Source organism: Capricornis sumatraensis, chromosome 19 (assembly GCF_032405125.1).
Source record: "Capricornis sumatraensis isolate serow.1 chromosome 19, serow.2, whole genome shotgun sequence".
Lineage (NCBI taxonomy): Eukaryota > Metazoa > Chordata > Mammalia > Artiodactyla > Bovidae > Capricornis > Capricornis sumatraensis.
The window spans coordinates 12,868,969-12,892,898 of NC_091087.1; the positions used below are offsets into that span (position 1 = coordinate 12,868,969).

Sequence of the window (23,930 nt, forward strand, 5' to 3'; positions counted from 1 at the left end):
TAGTGACCCTATAAGATGAGACACCAGAGACCGTGTGCATGTGTGTGATCATATTCTCTGCCACTCGAGGCAGCAAGAAAATAGCTAAATTCAAACCAGGAAGAGAGCCCTCAGCACAACCTAACCATATACACCCTGATTTCACACTTCAGCTTCTGTGTGAGACTGAATTTCTGTTGTTTAAGCCAGCCTATGGTATTTTGTTTGTTTGTATGGTGACCCTAGCAGAATAAAACAGTAACCTTATTTGGAAACAGGGTCATTGCTGGTGTAATGAGGTAAGTTAGGATGAGGTCATCAGGAAGGGCCCTAATGCAATGTCACTGGTGTCCTTATAAACATTTGGACACCAAGACAGACTCACACAGAAGTAAGACAATGTGAAGAGAAGGGAGATGATGGCTATCTACAAGGTTTAGACCCTTCTGTCACAGCCTTCAGAAGGAACCAATCCTTTCACGTCTCTAGCCTTCAGATCTCTGAGACAACATCTACAGCAGATCTTTTGTCAGACAGTTCTGTGGTATTCTGTTGAGGCATCTGCAGGAAATGAATAAAACACCCTTGCAAAACCTTGATTAGCCGGATTTCCTATTGGGAAATACAAAATTTATAAGGCTCATACACATGTGGGAAAAGCCAGACATATGTTCTAGGAATAAATAATCCTCTGAGTTGACATTCTCCATTTTAACAAATGAACAGTAATTTGGGGAAATGAAAACTTGCTATGCCTATTGTGATCAAAAGTTATGAACATACTAGCTATTATTCTCTCTATAGATATTTGAAGATTTTGGTATTTACTGTTTATGCAAAATACTGCAATTTCTTTTTACTTGACTCTGTATTAAACTTAGGTTGGAACTAATACTTGTATGAGACTTGGTATTTTAGAAGCATATTCAATATATGCCTTTAAAATGATGCCAAATATCCACATTAATTTACATATTGGCTGATACGCTGATTTATTTATTTATTTATTTTTACGCTGATTTATTTTATGACAAGCAATGTAAACTGAACTGAATATATTAGAAAACTTAAAAACAATATTGTCAAGACCTTTTAGAATTTATGATATTAAAAATATTGATTTATTTTTAGCAATAAGCTATTGAGATTCAAGTATTTTGTTTTCAGTTATAAAAGAAAGTACTTTAAAGACTATGTTAGGAACTAAATTCAAAGCTTTTAATATAATCTCCATAGCAACATGGGAAGGAGCAAAGTCCAGTGGATCAAATGAAATATACAAATTCTAAAATTCAAATCTTAGCATTAACTCACCACAGAAAGCCATGCTTGTACCTTGGTATTTCAGTTTTTGCTATAAACATAGGCACTTCTGGCATAGATTAACAAAAGGGCATGGCCTATGATCTATGTATTTGATACACTCATTTTACTAAACTAACAATATTCTATTTATGTTCTAAAGCAATATAAGATATTCATACTGGCTGAAGCAGAGAAACAAGTAGCAGTAAATAGAATATGCAAATACTTATCAAATAAGTTTCCCAAATTTTATGTAAAGATAACACAAAAATGACTTCATTTGAAGGATCTACTTTATTTTCACAAATTAATTACCATGATGAAATGAAAATTTAGCTTTTAAATCGGTATTTAGGATTTTATCAGCTGCTAACAGAGCATCCTTGCCATACTGCACTGTTTTCATTTTTACATTTTTTGTAAGGAAATGTCCTCTACAGGAAGCTGTGCAACAACAATGCAGAAGGATTTTACTACAGTTTAATGAATTTAAGATTTTCCTATAATGATATCTTACTAATATAAACATCATTTGCTAAAGACATATACACAAAATAAATTTTTAAGTTTTTGAGCTACAAAAAGATATCACAGTTAACAGTTACTCAATATGTATTACATGCCAGGTACCATCCTGGGCTCTTTATATAAAATAATCTCATTTAATCCTCACAATGAGCTTTTAAATAGATATGATTACTAAGTTCATTTTACTGATGAAAAGATGAAGCTCAGAAATGTTACGTCAATTTGCCCAAGATCTCCCAGGGAAGGAGTCAGAATCATGGCCGGTGACTTGATCAATATATTCCCTACTGCTTCTTACAGATGTGCCTATTTCATTCGTTAATATTACTCATGTAGTTAACACTCAAATCCTGACTCCATCCTTTTAGCTCTGATCAGAAGGAGGAGATTAGCAAGGTTTGGAGGAGGGCTTCTGGAGGCAGGCACGGCAAAGAAGCAGGAAACTAAAAATACAGAAAGTTGAAACAGGAACTGAAAGTATAGCAAAACAGGATTATTCAGGTAAGAAAAAAGACAAATGCAGTTTGGGGAAGGAGTGGGTAGAGAGATGGAAAGGTAACTACCATTTGCTGAGCACCCATTATGTGCCAGGTGTCTGCCTTCATCGTCTGCTGATCCTCAGATGCCCTGCCCAGCAGGCTGTTCCAGCTCCATTCTGAGGCTCTGAGAGGTGCAGTACCCTGCCCACGCTTGCTCTCATTCTACAAAAATGATTATAAAGGAAATGCTTCTGGGACTGAATAGGGGTAACAAGTTTTCCTGAAAAATGTACTAATCCAAAATACCACATTTGAGGATAAAGTGAGGTATTATAGCATCTTTTTTTTTTTCAACTTTGAAAAATGCGAACTTAGAAGATCCTAAATTTAGAAAATCTATAAGCTGAGGCAGGGCTAATGGAAGATTTTTCATTTCATGTCCTATTTTTAATTGTCTGGTATTCTTTTTTAAACTACCAGTATGGAGTTTTTTATTTAGTTAACATTCTTTGCAAATTCAAGGCACTGTGCCAAGAAACAGAGTGGCAAGAGAATGCCATTTGGAAGTGTTAGAAATTCAAAACAGAAACACACACACAATGTTCAGCCACACACTTTCAGTTAGCAATGTGAGTTAAATAGAAGGGCTGGGCTGGACCCATTATATAACAAATATTTTGTTCTTACACTCCTGCCTAAAGACTATTGTGAATAGGGGAACAGCAGGAAAACACTTCTCCAAAGAATGAAGTACTCTAAACAACATATACAATAAAACCATTCTTCACAAGATCAAAAATGTAATAAAGGGAAACCCAGTTTTCTTATTATACTGAAAATGTGCACTTGTTTCATTTAGTTGTATGGCAGGAAGCACTCTAGGCCCCTTTCAAGCTGCTGACTAGACAGCACTTTTTACGTGTGTCCTCCACCCCTCCCCACGTTCCCACCCCTCGCCCAGGTATAAGCCCTGGTGCCCACTTAGGCATGATTACCCCTGGTGCAGCCCTGCCATTGGCGTCTCTCTCAAGGGAAAGAGCTTGGGGTAGACAATCGTAAACATGGGCTCGCTGCACCGGTGACAGTGCCCCAGGGGGCAGTGCAGCAGCTCCAGGAGACTTCTGGGTAACGAGACTGGAGACAGAAAGTCCAGATCTGGAACACAAGAGAAAAATCATACACAAACAAAAAATGAGACATCCTTGAACGAGGCTTCTTATAATACATCTCACTGTTAACAAGTAAATTCGGTTAGTGAAAAGTACTGTAGGTGGAAAGTTTTGTTATCTGATAGGCACTGAATGAAAACATAACATTATTTGGAAATGAAAGATTTTTTTTATACTTTAGACACTAAGAGAAACCCTAAGTCTATTCTTTTAAGAGCAACCTGAGCTGTCCTGAGGTGGAAGCAAGGAAAGAATAAGGCCAAATATTCTTTAAGAACAAAGACCAAAAAGGCTGTTGGGTTTACCCAGAGAGGGTCTGCAAACTTCTGTAAGACCAAATAAAAAAAGGTCCTTTTTCAAAAAAAGGACCAAATAAAAAAAGGTCTGTGACTGAAGACTGAAACAGACTTTCATTAAGTTCCTCCTAAATCTATTGGGGATTTAGAATGTTTCAAGCTAAATTACACTTACTGAAAAGAATGAAAAGGGGAAACAAAGAAATCAAAGAAAACGAAAAATAATGATTCCCTGTCTCCCTCTATGAGCTGTCATTAATAAAAATGGGATGTTTTTTCCTTAGTTTACTCTGAGCACACAAAAGAAATGTTTAAAGCAAAATATCCTAGGCGTCTGGGCAATCCTGAACACAAATGTACCCTGGATTGCTACTGACAGTGAACACCAGGAGAGAGAGAAATAGTCATGATGAGGTGACACCTAAAATTCACTGAATCATCTTTGGGAAGGAAATACAAATTATCTTACTATCTTCTGTATCTGTCCAGATTTTTCAATAACCATTTTGAGAAATGTAATTTGTTCATAGGTGAATAATTTCAGTTTTCTGCTCAGTTTTTGAAAACAATACATTCCTGGGAGGTTAATGTTAGATGTCTTTGTACGAACTTTTCTTTTTTTTAAAGCAAGGACAAAACATTTAGCAGTTTTAAAAACACTTGAAATGTATTTTCTCATTAACATTGCCTAGTGCTTTTTTTTTTTTTCTTTTTTTAGGAGAAGGCAATGGTACCCCAATCCAGTACTCTTGCCTGGAAAATCCCATGGATGGAGGAGCCTGGTAGGCTGCAGTCCGTGGGGTCGCGAAGAGTTGGACGCAACTGAGCGACTTCACTTTCACTTTTCACTTTCATGCACTGGAGAAGGAAATGGCAACCCACTCCAGTGTTCTTGCCTGGAGAATCCCAGGGACAGGGGAGCCTTGTGGGCTGCCATCTATGGGGTCGCACAGAGTTGGACACGACTGAAGTGACTTAGCAGCAGCAGCAGCAGTGCTTTTTTAAAGCATCTCAGGTCCACTCCACATCACCTAAGACATATATACACTACTAAAGACTTTCCAAACCAAGAGTTGGCATCCTGTGGTAACACTGCCACAGGGTCCTGGAATTAATTTTCCTTTACATATATAAATTTCTCAGATGTGAGGAGGGTGCAAGGCAAAAGCCTGCTATGTTGGGAGAAGTACCAACTTTGCTTTAGGGGTAAGATCTTTGCACATTTTTTTTTTTTATGGGAGAAAGTACCAATGCCAGTCTTCTCACTTCTACCAAATATGTGTTCTCGAAAACCAATTTCTTTCAATTTCAACCACATAGTTTAACCTGTAACCTGTTCTTTTCACTGAACACCATATCTAGTGAACGCTTCTCTGTGTCTGTAGGGGTTGCTAAAGGGATCATTGTTGACAAAATATTAAACTTTTCTCTTACAAAAAATGTCCCATTGCACAACTGAGCAAATGTACTTAATGCCACTGAACTGAGCACGTAAAGGTGGTAAATTTTATGTTGGGTACATCTTACCACAATTTTGAAAATGAACATCAAAATAGCATAAAACACAATCCCTAAGCTCACTGAATAAGAAGTAGGGGAAAAAAGAAAAGCGAGGTCCCATGTACCTTTTAGCGAAGCGTGGTAGGTGTGATGCAGAGTCCTCATGGCCAGCTCCTGCAGAGGCAGGACATGATCCTTCTCTGTCCCTATGGCCTTCACCTCAGCAGGGAGGAAAACGGTTAGTTGCCCCGATGAAAAGGAAAGCAGCTTCACCTCAGAAACTTGAATGGGAGCACCACAGCTACAGAAAGACACACATTCACAGTAGTGTTAGCCAAAAGGAAATGACTCTATGTGCCAATAAAAATGTGTTAATCAAAATATACATTTAGAATTTTAAGACACTGCTGAATTGCCAAAATTCTTTTCAAAGTGAACAGATGCTATCTTGGGTTCCTTAATAAAATCTGGCACAGAAATTTAGACTCATCATTTGGAACTCAGCTAAAATCTTCACTGAGGTCCAGGCATTGCCAGTAAGGACAAACTTGGAAGGAATTTCCTTCGTCGGGTCTACACAATTTGCTTAGTAAGCTCCATTTATCCTCATTTTCTTACCCTTTCTAAGTTTATGTTTATTGAAATTTTCAAAATTGAAAGGAACAAAGAGAACTCTGTTAAGTTATAATACCTTGGTTTAACAGAATTTTTGTGTGTGGAAAACACCCAACAAAGTAAACAGATTTTTAATGGTAGCAGACAACTTCCATAAACTTGTAGAGAAAATATTCTTGGCAGGGTCTATTGAATAAGCCAAATCACACACTACTGCCTACAGCCATGCATAACCAGAAGGCAGAGACACTGCTGTTCCTTTAGCTTTACAGGGTTACTAAAACTCAGGAGTCCAATCTCTTCCCATCTCCTGTCTGAGATCACCAGGTTACCTAAACACCTCAACACCTTTCTTCTCTAATGACAAACAGGTGCCAGCAAACCTTAACTCTCCAGACACAATAGGAGGTACTCTCGATGCTCGTCTAGAGACAGGCAATGAAGAAGGTACAGTACTGGAAAACAGAAGCCCTTGGCTTATTTGTTCACTATAAGTTCCTACATTTACTCATTCCTTTCATCAGAAAATGGGCTTCCTGGGTAGCGCTGGTGGGAAAGAATCCGCCTGCCAATGCAGGAGATGTAAGAGACGTGGGCTCAATCCCTGGGTCAGGAAGATCCTCTGGAGGAGGGCATGGCAACCCACTTTAGTATTCGTGCCTGGAAAATCCCATGGACAGAGGAGCCTGGCAGGCTACAGTCCGTGCAGCAGCAAAGAGTCAGATACTAGAGTGACTAGGCACTATTTCATCAGAAAATATTCCCAGGGAACTTACTATACACAAGTCAAGATACTTAAATTAATAAAAAAAAAAATGACTTCCTTCCCTTGAAAAATGTAATAATTACGATATAATTAACAATATAATTATTCTAATATTGGGTCAGAGAAGATGGAGGAACTGACTTTGTCTAGGGAATTAGAGAAGGTTCTACAGAGAAGAGAGTATCTGACCTAGAACTCAATTAATTTTACTCAGTTTTTCCACTCAGCTCAACAAAAAGAACCTCAGGAGGCCACATTGGCCTTCCTACTAGGCAAAACCTGTATCTCAAAAGGAAGCATTTTTTCAAACTCTAACAGTATAGTTTGGCTTTGCCTTCTTCAACAGCATGACAAATTCTGTGTCTGGCTCTTTTTGTCAACATTATCTTCCTGGGATACACCCATGCTACTGTGTGTACTATAGTTTATTCATTTTCATTGCTGTGTAGTACTGGTAAATGTATGGGCTGTTTCCAGGGCTGGGCTATATGAACATTGTTGTATGCATTATTTGATATACATGAGCATGAAATTCTGTTAGGTACATACTTAAGATCAGAATTGAGCTTATTATACTGAGGAGAGATGGACAATTAAAAGATACACATATGCTAAAACAGGAGTGAAGAGGGGAGTGAGAGCTATACCATTTCAGATAACATAATCAAAGAAAGTCTTTCTGAAAAGGTGACATTTAAGCAGAGACTTGACTGAAGAGAAGAATTAACTCAGTCACAGCCTGGTAGGCACCTTAACTTGAGGACAGGGAACTAAGAGTTCAGGGTGCCCAAAACAGTAAGGGTTCACAGGACAGAGAACCTTAGGGGAGAGAGATATAATGTACAGAGAGAGAACTCTGGAGATTTGCAGAAGGCCCTCTTGGAATATTCAGATGAGTACTGATCAGCACATGCAAGGTAACTACCTGAGGCTGGAAAAAGGAAGAGGTGAAAAGATTAAGGCTAACAGTGCCCCAGCAATCCCACACGGCTGGAAATGGCTCCTGCTCTTATCAGGTAGACTTAAACATCAACAATTCAAGGGACCCTGAGCAGAATCTTATCTCAGGAGCAGTGAGTAATTAGTGCTAGACTGAACACCATTCCATTCCCACCCAACAAATCCTTAATAGCCATATCTGAAAGATTAAACTGTTTCCAGTTAACTTAAATGCATCACAGGACATATATTAAGAATAGTTACATGAAATCAAAAATATTCTGCACTCAATCAACATCATAAATTTCACACTACATGGCATCCAACCAAAAATGACATACAATGAGGGAAAAAAAACCACATGACTGAAACAACCAAGATAGATATTAAAACTGACAGAAAAGATCATTATATCAATAGAAGAAAGATGTGTTGCATCCATAGCTCTCACCTAAAGCAACCAGAAATAAGACAGTAAAGTTAAGCCCTAAGTAAATAAAAGAAATAATAAAGAGCATCAAGATAATAAAAAACACAGAAAACAGTAATAGAGATAAATCAATGAAAACAGAAAAGCTGGAGCTTTGAGAACATTAATAAACTCAAAAAACCTCTAACTAGACTAATCAGAGAGAAGACATAAATTACCAATATTAATATGAGAAAGACATTGCCCAGTTTCTACAGATAATAAAAGGGTAAGAAGCAACTTTATACTAATACAAAGTCTTTGAAGGACAAAAATTAGCAAAGCTCACTCAAGATCTACAGAAGCTGAACAGCCCTACATTTATGAATGAAGTTGAACTCGTAGTTGAAAGACTGGAATACTTCTCAATTCATTCTCTGAAGCTATCATTATCCTGACACCAAAACCAAATGGACACATAACAAGAAAAGAGAAGCAATTAGTATCACACATAGACATAGACAGAAAAAGTTAAACAGAAATTTAGCAAATTTAATTTAACAATGTATAAAGTCATTATGATCAAATGAAGTTTACTTAATCAAGACTGTATTAATCTTAAGGAAATAATGTAATTCACTATATTAAAGCCTAAAAAGGAAAAACAATATAATCACTTCAAAAGATGTGGAGAAAGAGTCTAACAAAATTCAACATGCATCTGTAATTTAAAAACTCTCAGCAAACTAGGAATAAAGAGCTTCTAACCAGTACAATAAAGTAAAAAAAGAAATAAAAGGCAACCAGATTTGAAAGGAAGAAGTAAAACTATCTTTTTTCCCAGAAGACATGGCTGTATGTAGAAAGTCTGATATAGTCCTTAACAAACCTGCTGGAACTAATAAGTGAGCTTGTTAAGTTTGGAGGATACAAGATCAGTTATAGGAAATTATATTTCTATTGGTTACAATAATCAATCGGAAATTAATAAAAACTTTGAACACCATATATAATACTATTTGAAATATGAAATACTTGGGGGTAAATCTGAAACAAAAACAGGGTCTGAGACATAAACACAGAACCCTACAAAAAATGCAGAGTAATTAAGACATTTATTGTGATCACAGGCTAGGAGACGTAATATTGTTAAGATGTTAATTCTGCTCAAATTGATCTATAGACACAACACAATTAAAATTACAGGCCTTTAAAAATATATATAAATTGAAACTTTGATTCTAAAATTTATATAGAAATGCAAAACAGCTAGAACAGTAAAAAAATTTTTTTAATTTAAAGACTTAAAATTGCTTGGTAATCAAAGCAATGTATTATTGGTGCCAAAACAGGCAAACAGATCAACAGAGAAGACAAGGTATCCAGAGACAGACCCATACATACATGGACAACTAATTTCCAACTAAGGTACAAAGGAAATACAGTGGAGAAAGGCTAGTATTTTACACAAACGGTATTTGAACAACTGTATATCCATATGTAAAAAATAGGAACTTCCAGACTGAGATGAGTACACGAAAGTTATCATGGAAATGTTTTATAAGAAGTTAAATAAAAGTGCAGATTTGAGAGAAAAAAAATTCTTAAAAATAGGACCTTCAACCATACCTTGTACCATATACAAAAATTAACTCAAAATGAATTACAGACCTAAATGTAAATCTAGTTCATTAAAAATTCTAGAAGACAACACAGGAGAAAACTTCAGTGATTTGGATCATAATAAACTGTGGGAAATTCTGAGAGAGATGCGCATACCAGACCCCCTGACCTGCCTCTTGAGAAATCTGTATGCAGGTCAGGAGCAACAGTTAGAACTGGACATGGAACAACAGACTGGTTCCAAATAGGACAAGGAGTACATCAAGGCTGTATATTGTCACCCTGCTTATTTAACTTATATGCAGAGTACATCATGAGAAACGCTGGGCTGGAGGAAGCACAAGCTGGAATCAAGATTGCTGAGAGAAATATCAATAACCTCAGATATGCAGATGACACAACCCTTAGGGCAGAAAGTGAAGAAGAACTAAAGAGCCTCTTCATGAAAGTGAAAGAGGAGAGTGAAAAAGTTGGCTTAAAGCTCAACATTCAGAAAATGAAGATCATGGCATCCAGTCCCATCACTTCATGGCAAACAAATGGGGAAACAGTGGCTGACTTTATTTTTCTGGGCTCCAAAATCACTGCACATGGTGACTGCAGCCATGAAATTAAAAGACGGTTACTCCTTGGAAGGAAAGTTATGACCAACATAACTTTAGACAGCATATTAAAAAGCAGAGACATTACTTTGTCAACAAAGGTCCATCTAGTCAAGGCTTGTCAACAAAGGTCCGTCTAGTCAAGGCTATGGTTTTTCCAGTGGTCATGTATGGATGTGAGAGTTGGGACTATAAAGAAATCTGAGCGCAGAAGAATTGATGGTTTTGAACTGTGGTGTTGGAGAAGACTCTTGAGAGTCCCTTGAACTGCAAGGAGATCCAACCAGTCCATCCTAAAGGAGATCAGTCCTGGGTGTTCACTGGAAGGACTGATGTTGAAGCTGAAACTCCAATACTTTGGCCACCTGATGCAAAGAGCTGACTCATTGGAAAAGACCCTGATGCTGGGAAAGATTGAGGGCAGGAGGAGAAGGGGACGACAGAGGATGAGACTGTTGGATGGCATCACCGATTTAATAGACATGGGTTTGGGTAGACTCTGGGAGTTGGTGATGGACAGGGAGGCCTGGTGTGCTGTGGTTCATGGGGTCGCAAAGAGTCAGATGCGACTGAGCGACTGAACTGAACTGAAAAGCAAGATCCATAAAGGAACAAATTGATAAGTTGGACTTTATAAAAATAATAACTGTCTGCTCTCCATAAGGCCTTGTGAAAAAAAATGTCAGTTCTGGACTGAGAAAAGACACTTCTGAAACAAATAAATACAATAAAGGACTTTTGTCCAGACTCTAAGAGAATTTTCAAAACTCAGTCATAACACAAACACCCAAGGGAAAAAATGGGAGAAAGACTTTAGACACTATATCAAGCAGATATCTGGATGGCAAATAAAACATAAAAAGATGCACACCTTTATTCACTAGGGAAATGAAATTTTAAAATATAATGGAAATATCATTACACACCTAGGATAAAACCTAAAAGACTTACTATTCCAAGTATTAGCAAAAATATGTAAGAACTGAAAATCTCCTTTATTATGGGGGGAATGTAGAATGGTACGGTTGTTTTTTAAGTTTGCCAGTTCTTTCAAAATTAAACATATATGTACTATATGATCCAAATACTCCACTCCTAAGTATTTACCCAAGGAAATTTAAGTCTAGGACATTTAAAAGACATTCTACATATGTTTGTAACATTTTATTGGAATAAAGCCAAAAACTAGAACCAACATGAATGTCCATGAACAAGTGGATGGGAACAACCTACAGTATATGAATACAATGGAATTCTACACAGCAATAAAAAAATGAACTGTTGATCCACACTATATCATGAATAAATCTCCAAATCGTTATGCTAGTAAAAGAAGCCAAGAGTTTCACGTAGAACTCAAGAAGATACAAATTAATTGACGGAACACAGATCAGTGGTTACCTGGAGACAGGATGAAGAGAAGGAAGGGAAAATGATTACCAAGGGGAATGAGGAAACTTTGGTGGTGGTGGATATGTTTATTATCTTAATTGCAGTGATGGCTTCACAGGTATGCATGTATGTTTATACATACATATGTAAAAACTTTTCAAATTTTATATATATATATATATATATATATATATGAAAGTGAAAGGTGAAACTGAACGTCTCTCAGTCTTGTCCGACTCTTTGCAACCCCATGGACTATACAGTCCATGGAATTCTCCAGGATAGAATACTGGAGTGGGTAGCCTTTCCCTTCTCCAGGGGATCTTCCCAACCCAGGGATTGAACCCCGGACTCCCACATTGCAGGTGGATTCTTTACCAGCTGAGCCACAAGGGAAGCACAAGAATACTGGAGTGGGTAGCCTATCCCTTCTCCAGTGGATCTTCCTGACCGAGGAATCAAACTGGAATCTCCTGCACTGCAGGCAGATTCTTTACCAACTGAGCTACTAGGGAAGCTGGTAGTTACATGTGTATATATATATACACACACACACTTTATTGTTGTTGTTTAGTCGCTAAGTCATGTGTGACTCCTTTGAGACCCCATGGATTGTAGCTCCCCAGGTTCGTCTGTCCATGGAATTTTCAGGCAAGAACACTGGAGTGGGTTGCCATTTCCTTCTCTATATGCATACTTTATATCTGTGCAGCTTATCATATGTCAGTGCAGAATTGGGAATAAAAGCCTAACTGGGCATGGGCTGTGAGAAAATAGAAAGAAGTGGAGAAAGTGAATATAGATATTGCTTTCAAAGAGTCGTTTTTTAAAGGGAAGCAGAAAAATAGTGGAGAAGTCAGAGAATAAAAACAAAATCTTATACGGAAGAAGTATACCATGGAGGAATATATATAGCATCATTCAGTTTACACAAAGTTAAAGACAAACTTGAAAATACACTATACAGGGATGTATTTACATATATTAAAATCATAACTCAGTGAAAATGAATGATAAATACATAATTCAGAATAGTGGCTAACCTTAGAGAACCAGAAGGAGCATGCATGGGAGAGAACCGTACAGGGGCTTCAAAATTGTTAGTAATGTCATTTTTGTAAGCTAATGATACTTATACACACTTCCCAGGCTGCTCAGGGATAAAGAATTTACCTGCCAGGCAGAAGACATGGGGTCAGTCCCTTGGTTGGGAAGATCCACTGGAGAAGGAAATGGCAAACTACTCCAATATTCTTGCCTGTGAAATCTCATGGACAGAGGATCCTGGTGGGCTACAGCCCATGGGGTCGCAAAAGAGTCAAACACGACTTCACAACTAAACAACAACAATGATATTTATACTGATGTGCAGGGTCAAAATATGGAAGCTTTCTGGTCAAATTTTAAGAAATGACCCTCTTACTTTAATTGATGCCAAAGAGAGTGGACTTAAGCACAAAGGTAACCCATGGACGCTGGTGGCCTTATAAATTCGAAATCATACCCCTTACTAATGAACACTGTATTCAATAAGCTGTGGCTCTTCTTGCCTACAGGCCAAATTGGGCCTGGAGTTTTCTATATCCTGTCATTCCACATACAAATTTTACTCTTCCCCAAATCTAATTCCTAATGTCTTTTCTGACATTCTCTTTTACAATGGTATATCACAATGTTTGCTGTTTCTAAACCACACTTTATATAACTGTATTATGAGAATTTTTTTGTTGCTAGCTCACTGAATATGATAATTTCCTCTTCTACCTAGTGGTTCTATATTGATACTTAAGGAGTTCCAGATAAAGATTGGTTGTTTTGAGTCCTTCACACAGAGGGAAAGAAATTTGAAAGAGAAACAATAAAAAGCAAATGGCATCATCATCATCAGTCATCCACAAAGGAAATACTTTCAGGGGGCTTGTTGGTCCAGTCTATCCCAGGAGATGTTCTAAAGAGACGAGCATCACAAATACCTGTATTTGGTTATCCACCAGGACGGCCACATTTAAAGAAATGCTTATTTAGGAATATGATAGTAATCTGCCAAATGGGATTTTTTGGAAAATGTCTCATGTATGGATTAAATACATCTTGAGTTGTGTGTCTATCATGGTGAACTATGAAGAACCACAATATAGGCTAGCGAAATCTGTTCAGAGAATGACAGGTGAGCCACAGACTGGGAGAAAATATTTGCCAATCACATATTTGATAAGAAACATGTATTCAGAATGTATAAAGAACTCTCAAAACTCAATATTACAAGCCCAAACCATCCAATTTTTAAAAAATGGGGCAAAAGATTGGAACACATTTCACTGAAGATGAGAGTTGACCCTTGAATGAGTTTGAATTGTGTGGGTCCACTTAACGTGGATTTTTTTTTTCAATAATAAGTACTACGATACTACATGATTCAAGGTTGGTCCACAAATGTGGTTCAGTTCAGTTGAGTCGCTCAGTCATGTCTGACTCTTTGAGACCCGTGAACGTCAGCACGCCAGGCCTCCCTGTCCATCACCAACTCCCGGAGTCCACCCAAACCCATGTCCATTGAGTCAGTGAAGGCATCCAACCATCTCATCCTCTGGCATCCCCTTCTCCTCCTGCCCCCAATCCCTCCCAGCATCAGGGTCTTTTCCAATGAGTCAGCTCTTTGCATCAGGTGGCCAAAGTATTGGAGTTTCAGCTTCAACATCAGTCCTTCCAGTGAACACCCAGGACTGATCTCCTTTAGGATGGACTGGTTGGATCTCCCTGCAGTCCAAGGGACTCTGAAGAGTCTTCACCAACACAAATCAAAAGCATCAATTCTTCGGCTTTCAGCTTTCTTCACAGTCCAAGTCTCACATCCATACATGACCACTGGAAAAACCATAGCCTTGATTAGACGGACCTCTGTTGGCATAGTAATGTCTCTGCTTTTTAATATGCTGTCTAGGTTGGTCATAACTTTCCTTCCACGAAATAAGCGTCTTTAAATTTCATGGCTGCAATCACCATCTGCAGTGATTTTGGAGCCCAGAAAAGTAAAGTCAGCCACTGTTTCCACTGTTTCCCCATCTATTTCCCATGAAGTGATGGGACCAGATGCCATGATCTTCGTTTTCTGAATGTTGAGCTTTAAGCCAACTTTTTCACTCTAGTCTTTCACTTTCTAAGAGGCTCTTTAGTTCTTCTTCACTTTCTGCCATAAGGGTGGTATCATCTACATATCTGAGGTTATTGATATTTCTCCCAGCAATGTTGATTCTAGCTTGTGCTTCCTCCAGCCCAGCACTTCTCATGATGTACTCTGCATAGAAGTTAAATAAGCAGGGTGACAATATACAGCCTCGACGTACTCCTTTTCCTATTTGGAAACAGTCTGTTGTTCCATGTCCAGTTCTAACTGTTGCTTCCTGACCTGCATACAGGTTTCTCAAGAGGTAGGTCAGGTGGTCTGGTATTCCCATCTCTTTCAGAATTTTCCACAGTTTATTGTGATCCACACAATCAAAGGCCTTGGCATAATCAATAAAGCAGAAATAGATGTTTTTCTGGAACTCTCTTGCTTTTTCCATGATCCAGCGGATGTTGGCAATTTGATCTTTGGTTCCTCTGTCTTTTCTAAAACCAGCTTGAACATCAGGGAGTTCACGGTTCATGTATCGCTGAAGCCTGGCTTGGAGAATTGTGAGCATTACTTTACTAGCGTGTGAGATGAGTGCAATTGTGTAGTAGTTTGAGCATTCTTTGGCATTGCCTTTCTTTGGGATTAGAATGAAAACTGACCTTTTATTTGCTGGCATATTGAGTGCAGCACTTTCACAGCATCATCTTTCAGGATTTGAAATAGCTCAACTGGAATGCCATCACCTCCACTAGCTTTGTTCATAGTGATGCTTTCTAAGGCCCACTTGACTTTCCATTCCAGGATGTCTGGCTCTAGGTGAGTGATCACACCATCGTGTTTATCTGGGTTGTGAAGCTCTTTTTTGTACAGTTCTTCTGTGTATTCTTGCCACCTCTTAATATCTTCTGCTTCTGTTTGGTCCATACCATTTCTGTCCTTTATTGAGCCCATCTTTGCATGAAATGTTCCCTTGGCGTCTCTAATTTTCTTGACAAGATCAAAGAGAAACCCCGGATACAGAGCACTAACTATAAGGTATATGTGGATTGTGGACTGTGCTGAGGACCTGCCTCAACCCCTGAATTATTCAAGGGTCAACTGTACATGAAAGGGAACTAAGCACATGAAAAGGTGTTCAACATCAACAATCATTAGAGAAATGCAAATTAAAACCATGAGACATTACCCACTTACTAGAATGTATGAAAGAAAAAAAAAACTGACAAGGATTCTCATGAAATACACAGTAACACAGTCATGTTGGAAACAGTTTGGCAGCTTTTTTGGCAGCTGTAAAGTTAAACATACAGTTACCATATAACCTGGCAAATGCATTCTTAGATATTACCCAAGTGGAATGAACTTATGTTCATACAAAACCCCAGATATGTTTGCAGCAGCCCATGTCATTCCATTCGTATAACATTCTGGAAAAGGTAAACTATAAGGATACAAAACATGCCCCTATTTCCAGGAGCTGGTGTGTCTCCTTAAGAAGAGAAGTTAAATCTCGTTAAGAAGAAAAGTTAAGGGACATGAGGGACATTCTCGGGGTAAGTGAACTGTTCCAAACCTTGATTATAATAGTGGCTATACAATTGCATGCATTCGTGGAAATTTGTGGCATTATACACTGAAAGGGTGAACTTTCCTGTTTGAAAATTACAGTCTAATAAAATGAACAAAAAACAAACAGGACCACTGTGCTAAAGCACAGTCCCAGAGCCCTCTGTTCTGTTAGCCATTAGTCTTTTAGTTACTGGATTATGGGGAAATCTTAGGGGAAGGGCAGATACAGCAGTGGGGGACCGCAAGAGCTTTTAATTCAATGGCTATTCATTAACTTGCGCAGAGACACTTCAATACTGTCAATAAATTAACAACCAGTATGGGTACAATAAAGCAAAGCAGCTGCACAATGGCCTGTCAATGGGGTCAACATTTATATGAAATTTTCCTCCAATGTTTTTCTTTATCCCTCATACTTTCAAAACCTCTGTTGACTCTATATGATCATATAAGAGTCTATAGCAGCACAACTGTGATTTTGTATGAGTATTTCTGTGTGTTAAACGGGCATTACTCTTATGAACCATTTTGTAAAGAAGAGGAAATAAATTTAAAATTTATTTTATAATTACTCTGTTTCTTAATATGGAGAAAATTCAGATGAGAGGACCATATCCAAAATGCTATTATGCAGCATGGCCACTAAGTCTGGAAACACAGGCCGACACATAATAAATGATTCTTTTGATGACATACAATACATGGTAGGATGATTAACTTTTGTATCAATTTGGCTAGGCCAGGGCATCCAGATATTTGGTCAAACACCAGTTCAGATGTTTCTGTAAACATATTTTAAAGATGGGATCAACAATTAAATCAGCAGATTTTTGAATAAAGCTGATTACTCTGTAATGTTGAGCGGGCTTGTCTAATCAGTTAAAGACCTTTACAAGGAAAAGACTGAGTGCTCAAGGAGAAATTCTGCCTCCAGACTGTCTTTAAACTCAAGCTGCCATATCAGCTCTTCTTTGGGTCTCTAACATGCTCTGCAAACTTCAGACTTGCCAGTGCCCACAATCATATGAGCCAGTTCTGTAAAATAAACCAATCTCCTTCTCCTTTCCCTCTCAGTGTCCATCACCCCACCTACACACACACCCACACACACACGTACACACACACAGTCTCTCTCTTTCTACTGGTTCTGTTGCTATGGAGAAGCCTGATACTCATGGTAAAGCATATTGTTTTCAAACTTTATAGCCATACTTTAGTATGAGACTACTGAGAAAAACCATAGAACAATAAAAACAGGATAAAAAGCAAGCAAGTGATTCATGAATAATTACTTCATACTGTTATTGCCTTAAGAGCTGCTGCTCCTTAACCTTACAACTGTTGATTAAACTCTACAAGGACACTGTCGAAAGAATGTAACAATAACAAAGGTTTAGAAAACTGAAAGCCATATTTTTACTAATGCTAGAAAGATAGGTTTCTGACAGAAACCTCTGAAAAGACTCACATGAACAAGTAAGTGGATCCTCGTTTCACATACCATCTAATTTCCCTTTGACAATTCTTTAAGCACAAGTTCCTATTCTTCACCACTGGCTACAAACAGCTAATTAAACTCATTTTACGAAACTTCTATTACATGCCTTCTCTGGTTAACCCTGGAGAAGAGGGGCAGCTCTGCAGAATGCAGGCTGTGAGGGAGGAATTCACACGAGCAGGCGTCCTTCTGCTGGTCCTGGCCAACCAACTGCGACCTCATCAGAGACTCCACTACATGGAGTGACGTAGGAAAAGAAAGGGATTCTTCACCCTTGCTTTTAGGAAGCTAGTAAAGAAGCTCAAACATACAGAGGTGATTTTAGACCAAGGAAAAGAGGGAGACAGTGTATACAGTGCAGTGGTTACGTGTGGACAATAAAGTAGATGGTAACTCTACTGCCAACTAGCTTTGTGACCTGGGACACCTTGCTTAATCTTTCTGAGCTCCACTTTCTTAATTTCTAAGACAGGGATGATATTACAAGGGTTGCTGGGAGGATTATGCACAATACACAGATAAATCTATGAGTATAGGACCTGGTACACAGTAAGGTAGAAATACTTATAGCTGTGCTTTCTTCTTATTATAATAAGTGATTCTGGGGGGTAATATACATGCTGTGATGGTTTTCATATTAACTTGGCTTGACCACGGTACCCAGACCTTTAGTCAAATGCTAGCCTCAATGTTGCTCTTAAGGATTCTCTATTGAAACCTAAGATTAACATGATGATAATTCTAGGGAAAGGGAACAGGGATTTGGCTCTTTCGGCTCTGTGAGTGCACAGGGCAGACAGGGCTATACAAATAGTTCCAGTGGCTAGAGAGTCATGTCTATGGAAGAGTATAGCAAATGGGAGAGGAGGCAGGAAAGGTACCTTTCTTGAAAGTTAGTGCTGCTCATCTCAGTAAGAAGTCATCGTGAAATAGTAAAGAGAGATGGAAGCTCCATGATGTGTTCAGTTCACAATAGCATGAAATAACTATTAAGTGGCAATTATTAGGCTTTGGTAACTTTAATTTCTAACTCAATAGTTTTTATTATTTTAGAATGAATGCTTGGTTACAAAAAAGATTAGATTCAGATCCTTAAGTGGGTTGGTTATTATAATGAGTTGGTGATCCAGTGGCTGAGATTCCACGTTTCAATGCAGGGAGCCCGGGTTCGATCCGTGGTCAGGGAACTAGATCCCACATGCTACAACTAAGACCCAAGACAGTTAAATAAATAAAGAAATGCTTTAAAAACTGAATTGAAATCGGTTACAAATGTCAGGACCCTTGGCTTAGTTACACAGACAATTTATAACAATGATCACAATTCCTTTTCAATTCAATGTTTTCACAGCTGCCACTCAACATGTAAACCTCAACAAGATAAATGAACAGTAGCATAATTTTGCCACTAAGATTATGCTCCAAAACATGTATGTGATGTAGCAAATTAATTCATATGCATTTTCAAATTATCACTCCACCGACCAAAGTGTTGAGAGTAAAGAATTAGTTTAAATCCCCTAACCAAAAGAACCCAAATGACTGAACTGTATACTTCAGAAAATATACTGTCATCCACATGCTCATTATTGAGGGAACTGATACCAGATTAACCCTTTTTAGCAAAAAAAAAAAAAAAAAAAAAACAAGCTAAAAGGAAAGGGGAGAAGTGAATATGGGGAAGGAAAGAAGCTATGCCACCCTGATAGAATAAGCCTTGATTTGGATAAAGCATCTGTCCTCTTGGCACAGTCTCTTCAAGACTTAGTTTTGTTCCATCTGGGAACACATTTATTTGACTTTCATTTTTGAAGGATATTTTTGCTGGTTGCTAGGTTGACTGTTTTTTTCTTTGGCACTTTAAAAATATCATTCTACTGTTTCCTGGCCTTCAAAATTTGAAGGCAACATTCTTTTGAGTTATTTCTTCGTATGTAGTTTGTCATTTTTCTCTGGTTGGTTTCAAGATTTTCTTTTTATGTTTGGTTTTCAGCAGCTTTGCCTGGGCATGGTTTATTTTTGTAATCTATATTGCTTAGAGTTCACTTAGTTTCTTGAAAATGTAAATTTATATGCTTAATCATATTTGGCAAGTTTTTGGACAAGATTTGTTCAAACTTTGTTGTTATTTCTGCCCCATTTCCTCTCAGGTGTTTTCGTTGTCTGTCAGTTTCCCAGCGATGCTGTAGCTCATGCTTGTCTTCAATCTTTTCTCGTGTTCTTCAGATCGAATCTTTTCTATTGATCTACCTTCCAAGTTCACTGACTTTTCCTCTCATACCATTCCGTGTTAAGCTCATCAAGTAAAGTTTTTACTTTCCTTGACACTAGGTAATATTTTCTTTATTCTTCAAATGTTATGCAATTTTAGACTGCACCCTGGACATCTGGAAAGTTATATTGTGGATACTCTGAATTCTGTTAAATTCTTCTAAATCTTAGAAGGAATGTCAGTAATTTTTAAATAAGCAATTAATAATTGCATTGGAATCGAACTGCAAACTCTTGAGTGATAGCTCAAATTGTACCTCAGTTTTGTTACTTTTTTTCAATCTGTAGTTAGGCTGCTTTGTGCCTGTCCCATGGAGGTGTGATTTAAGTATCTAATATTGCTTGTTTTGGGTATGTAGGCAGCCCCTACACAAAAATGCACTGTAATCCAAAGGATATTTTCTAGTACGTGGATTTAACTCAGAATTCGGAATGCATCAGACAACTCTGTTATCTTCAGCAGTTATATTAACAAACCATTTAACCTAAGTATTTATCCAACTTGTACCCAAACTCAGCTATAACTGCTTATTTATATAAGAAAAAGCAGAGCAATGACTTGGTTTTCTTTGACTCATACAATCAGACAACTGAGAAAATAAACCCGATACCGGGCCACTTTTGATATAGGTCTGGAATAGGTCTTTTGAGTAGGCAAATGTGCCAATTCCACTTTATAAAATTCTACCATGGGAGAGACTTCTCCTTTGAGGTAAAACGAAAAAGAAATAAAGACATTTATTTCTGTAGTAAGACAAATCCAGACAAAATAACAACCGCATTTTTCTAAGAGACAAGCAAAGAGCATGAGTGCAATCCAGGGTGGCTCCCGTGCTCCTCCCCTCCTGGAAGTCTCCTCCACAAGAAACAGGGATAGCCGGTGTGACCAACAGGATAGAACAGAGAAGCCGGTGTGTGGCTTCAGAACCAGGTCATAAACAGCCACTGTGCTATAGATTTTCACTATCTACTCTTCTCTTAGGGTAGTTATCTTTTATATTAGGATAAATATCTAAATGATCTTTTCTACAACTGTTAGCACAGTGCTGACTTGCTACTTAATGTTCAATAATTATTTGGCAAATAAACAAACATGAAATAAGCAGAAGCTACCTTTATTCATATTTCTATGAATATCAAATATAATTTTATGAGACTTCTGAGAATTCTTGAAACTGTGCAATGTTTGTTAATTGCTATTTTTATACCTTTTTATATGTTTTACACTTGCTTCTCTATTTTCCTTCTGTGATGTGAATTTTATACACATATATACATACCTATCTATCTATATATATATCTGACTTTTTTATATCATGCCACAGATCCCTAAAGCTGTACTCATTTTGCTCCAGTTTTCTTTGACTGTTAATCAGAAAAGGGTAAAATGATTGTTTCAGGGAAAGCACAGTACAGCAGGAGCTGGTATGTTCTTTATCCTAGACCGATTCCTGGGCTAGAAGGAGCATGTGATGGTGGTGGAAAACAGTGTGAGATTCTTCGGTTTTCAGCTTAAATACCATCTCCTTGGAAAGAATCAGCGCCAGGTATGTTTAGCTACTGACTGTTCATTTGGATCCCTGGTTAGATTATGAGGTCCACAAAGGCAGGAGGAGCTGCTCCTACACCGTATGGCCACTGCCTAGAGAATAACCAAACAGAGGAGCTGCTCAAAAATATGCACTGAATAAACAACTGAACCACAATCCTCATTCAGAATCAAGAGGTACACTTCCTAGGCCTCCGACACCCTAATGTCCTTTACAACAGGTTTACCTTAGAAGCTTGTTCTTCACCTCGCCCCTCTTTTCCCAAACCACCCTTCCTTTGACTTGGAATGGGAGACTCCCTTTCAATATATACAACAGACAAAAGAGATAAAAGAAGGGAGCTCCTTAATTCTGTTGTTAAGACTTCAATAGTTACCACGTATTAGAGTTCGATGGCTGCTGAATAACCGTCGACAGGGGAATGTTGGATCCCACCAAAAAAAGATACCATGCACCCAAGGGCAAAGGAGAAGCCCCAGTAAGATGGTAGGAGGGGCACAACTGCATTAAAATCAAATCTAAGACCCGCCAGAGATGCTTGGAGGGTACCAACAAAACCTGTGCCCACCAGGACCCAAGGAATGGAACAGTGACCTCCACAAGAGACTGAGCCAGACCTGCCTTTGAGTGTTTCAACGCCTCCTAAGGTGGCACGGGTCAGCAGTGACCTGCACGGGGACGGGGCTCTCGTGCAGCAGGTCTGGGAGGCGTGGCACGTGGCCTAAGTCCTCTTGGAGGAGGTCACCAATAGCTCCACTATCGAGCCGCCAAGCAGGTGACTCACAAATTGGAGAACAACTATGCCAAAGAAGTTCTTCTACTGTTGCAAAAGTTCTATGGCCCGTAACAGATTGCCCAACCTGGGGATCCCACAAAGGGACTGAGAACCCCCAGGAATTTGACTTTGAAGGCCAGCAGAATTTGATTATAGAACTTCCACAGGACTGGGGAAACAGACTCTTGGAGGGCACAACAAAACTTTCTGTGTACCAGGACTCAGGAGAAAGGAGCAGTGACCCCACAAGAGACTGAGCCAGACTTGCCTGTGAGTGTCCGGGAGTCTCTGGCAGAGGTGTGAGTTGACAATGGCCTCCAGCAGGGTCAGGGGCACTGAACACAACAATCCTGGGAGCTCCAGCATGCTGACGTAAGTCCTTTTGAAGAAGGTCACCATTACCGCCACCATAGTTTGGCCTCAGGCCAAACTACAGGGAGAGAACACAGCCCCACTCATCAGCAGAAAATTGGGTTAAAGATGTACTGAGCATGGCCTGTGCCACCACAGCAAGACCTAGTTTTCCCCACAGCCAATCCCTCCCATCGAGAAGCTTCTATAAGCCTCTTATCCTCATCCATCAGAGAGCAGACAGAATGAAAACCACAATCACAGAAAACTAACCAAACTGATCACATGGACCACAGCCTTGACTAACTCAAAGAAACTATGAGCCACGCCATGTAGGGCCACCCAAGATGGACGGATCATGGTGGAGAGTTCTGACAAAATGTGGTCCACTGGAGAAGGGAATGGCAAACCACTTCAGCATTCTTGCCTTGAGAACCCCATGAACAGTATGAAAAGGCAAAAGAGATGACACTGAAAGATGAACTCACCAGGTTGGTAGGTGCCCAATATGCTACTGGAGAAGAGCAGAGAAATAATTCCAGAAGCAATGAAGAGGCTGAGCCAAAGTGGAAACAACACCCAGCTGTGGATGTGACTGGTGGTGAAAGTACAGTCTGATGCTGTAAAGAACACTATTGCATAGGAACCTGGAAGGTTAGGTCCCATTAATCAAGGCAAATTGGAAGTAGTCAAATAGGAGATGGCAAGAGTGAACTTTGACATTTTAGTAATCAGTGAGCTAAAAAGGACCAGAATGTATGAATTTAATTTAAATGACCATTATATCTACTATTGTGGGCAAGAATCCCTTAGAATAAATGGAGTAGCCCTCACAGTCAACAAAAGAGTCCAAAATGCCTGGATGTGCTTGGGTGCAATCTCAAAAATGACACAATGATCTCTGTTTCCAAGATAAACCATTCAATGTCATAGCAATCCAAGTCTATGCTCCAACCACGAATGCCAAAGCAGCTGAAATTGAACTGTTCTATGAAGACATACAAGACCTTCTAGAACTAACACCAAAAAAAGATGTCCTTTTCTTCATATTCTGTTGTTTTCCTCTATTTCTTTGCATTGATCGCTGAAGGCTTTCTTATCTCTTCTTGTTATTCTTTGGAACTCTGCATTCAGATGCATATATCTTTCCTTTTCTCCTTTGCTTTTCGCCTCTCTTCCTTTCACAGCTATTTGTAAGG

At 38.7% G+C, this 23,930-nt stretch overlaps 1 protein-coding gene across 3 annotated transcripts in view; it reads right to left on the reverse strand.

Moving 5' to 3' along the window:
- Positions 1-23,930, reverse strand: part of LRRC28 (leucine rich repeat containing 28) — a 200,994-nt gene that overhangs the window by 32,839 nt on the left and 144,225 nt on the right. For 2 of the 3 annotated variants that reach the window (XM_068991151.1, XM_068991152.1), the window contains exons 8-10: positions 5,382-5,557; positions 3,287-3,446; positions 1,619-2,513 (exon numbers count right to left, since the gene is read on the reverse strand). In XM_068991151.1, the coding sequence (XP_068847252.1) occupies positions 2,414-2,513; positions 3,287-3,446; positions 5,382-5,557 (436 nt within the window). In that variant the 3' untranslated portion in view covers positions 1,619-2,413. Of the gene's footprint in view, positions 1-1,618; positions 2,514-3,286; positions 3,447-5,381; positions 5,558-23,930 lie in introns of those variants that run through there. The other variant, XM_068991153.1, reaches the window with a different exon arrangement.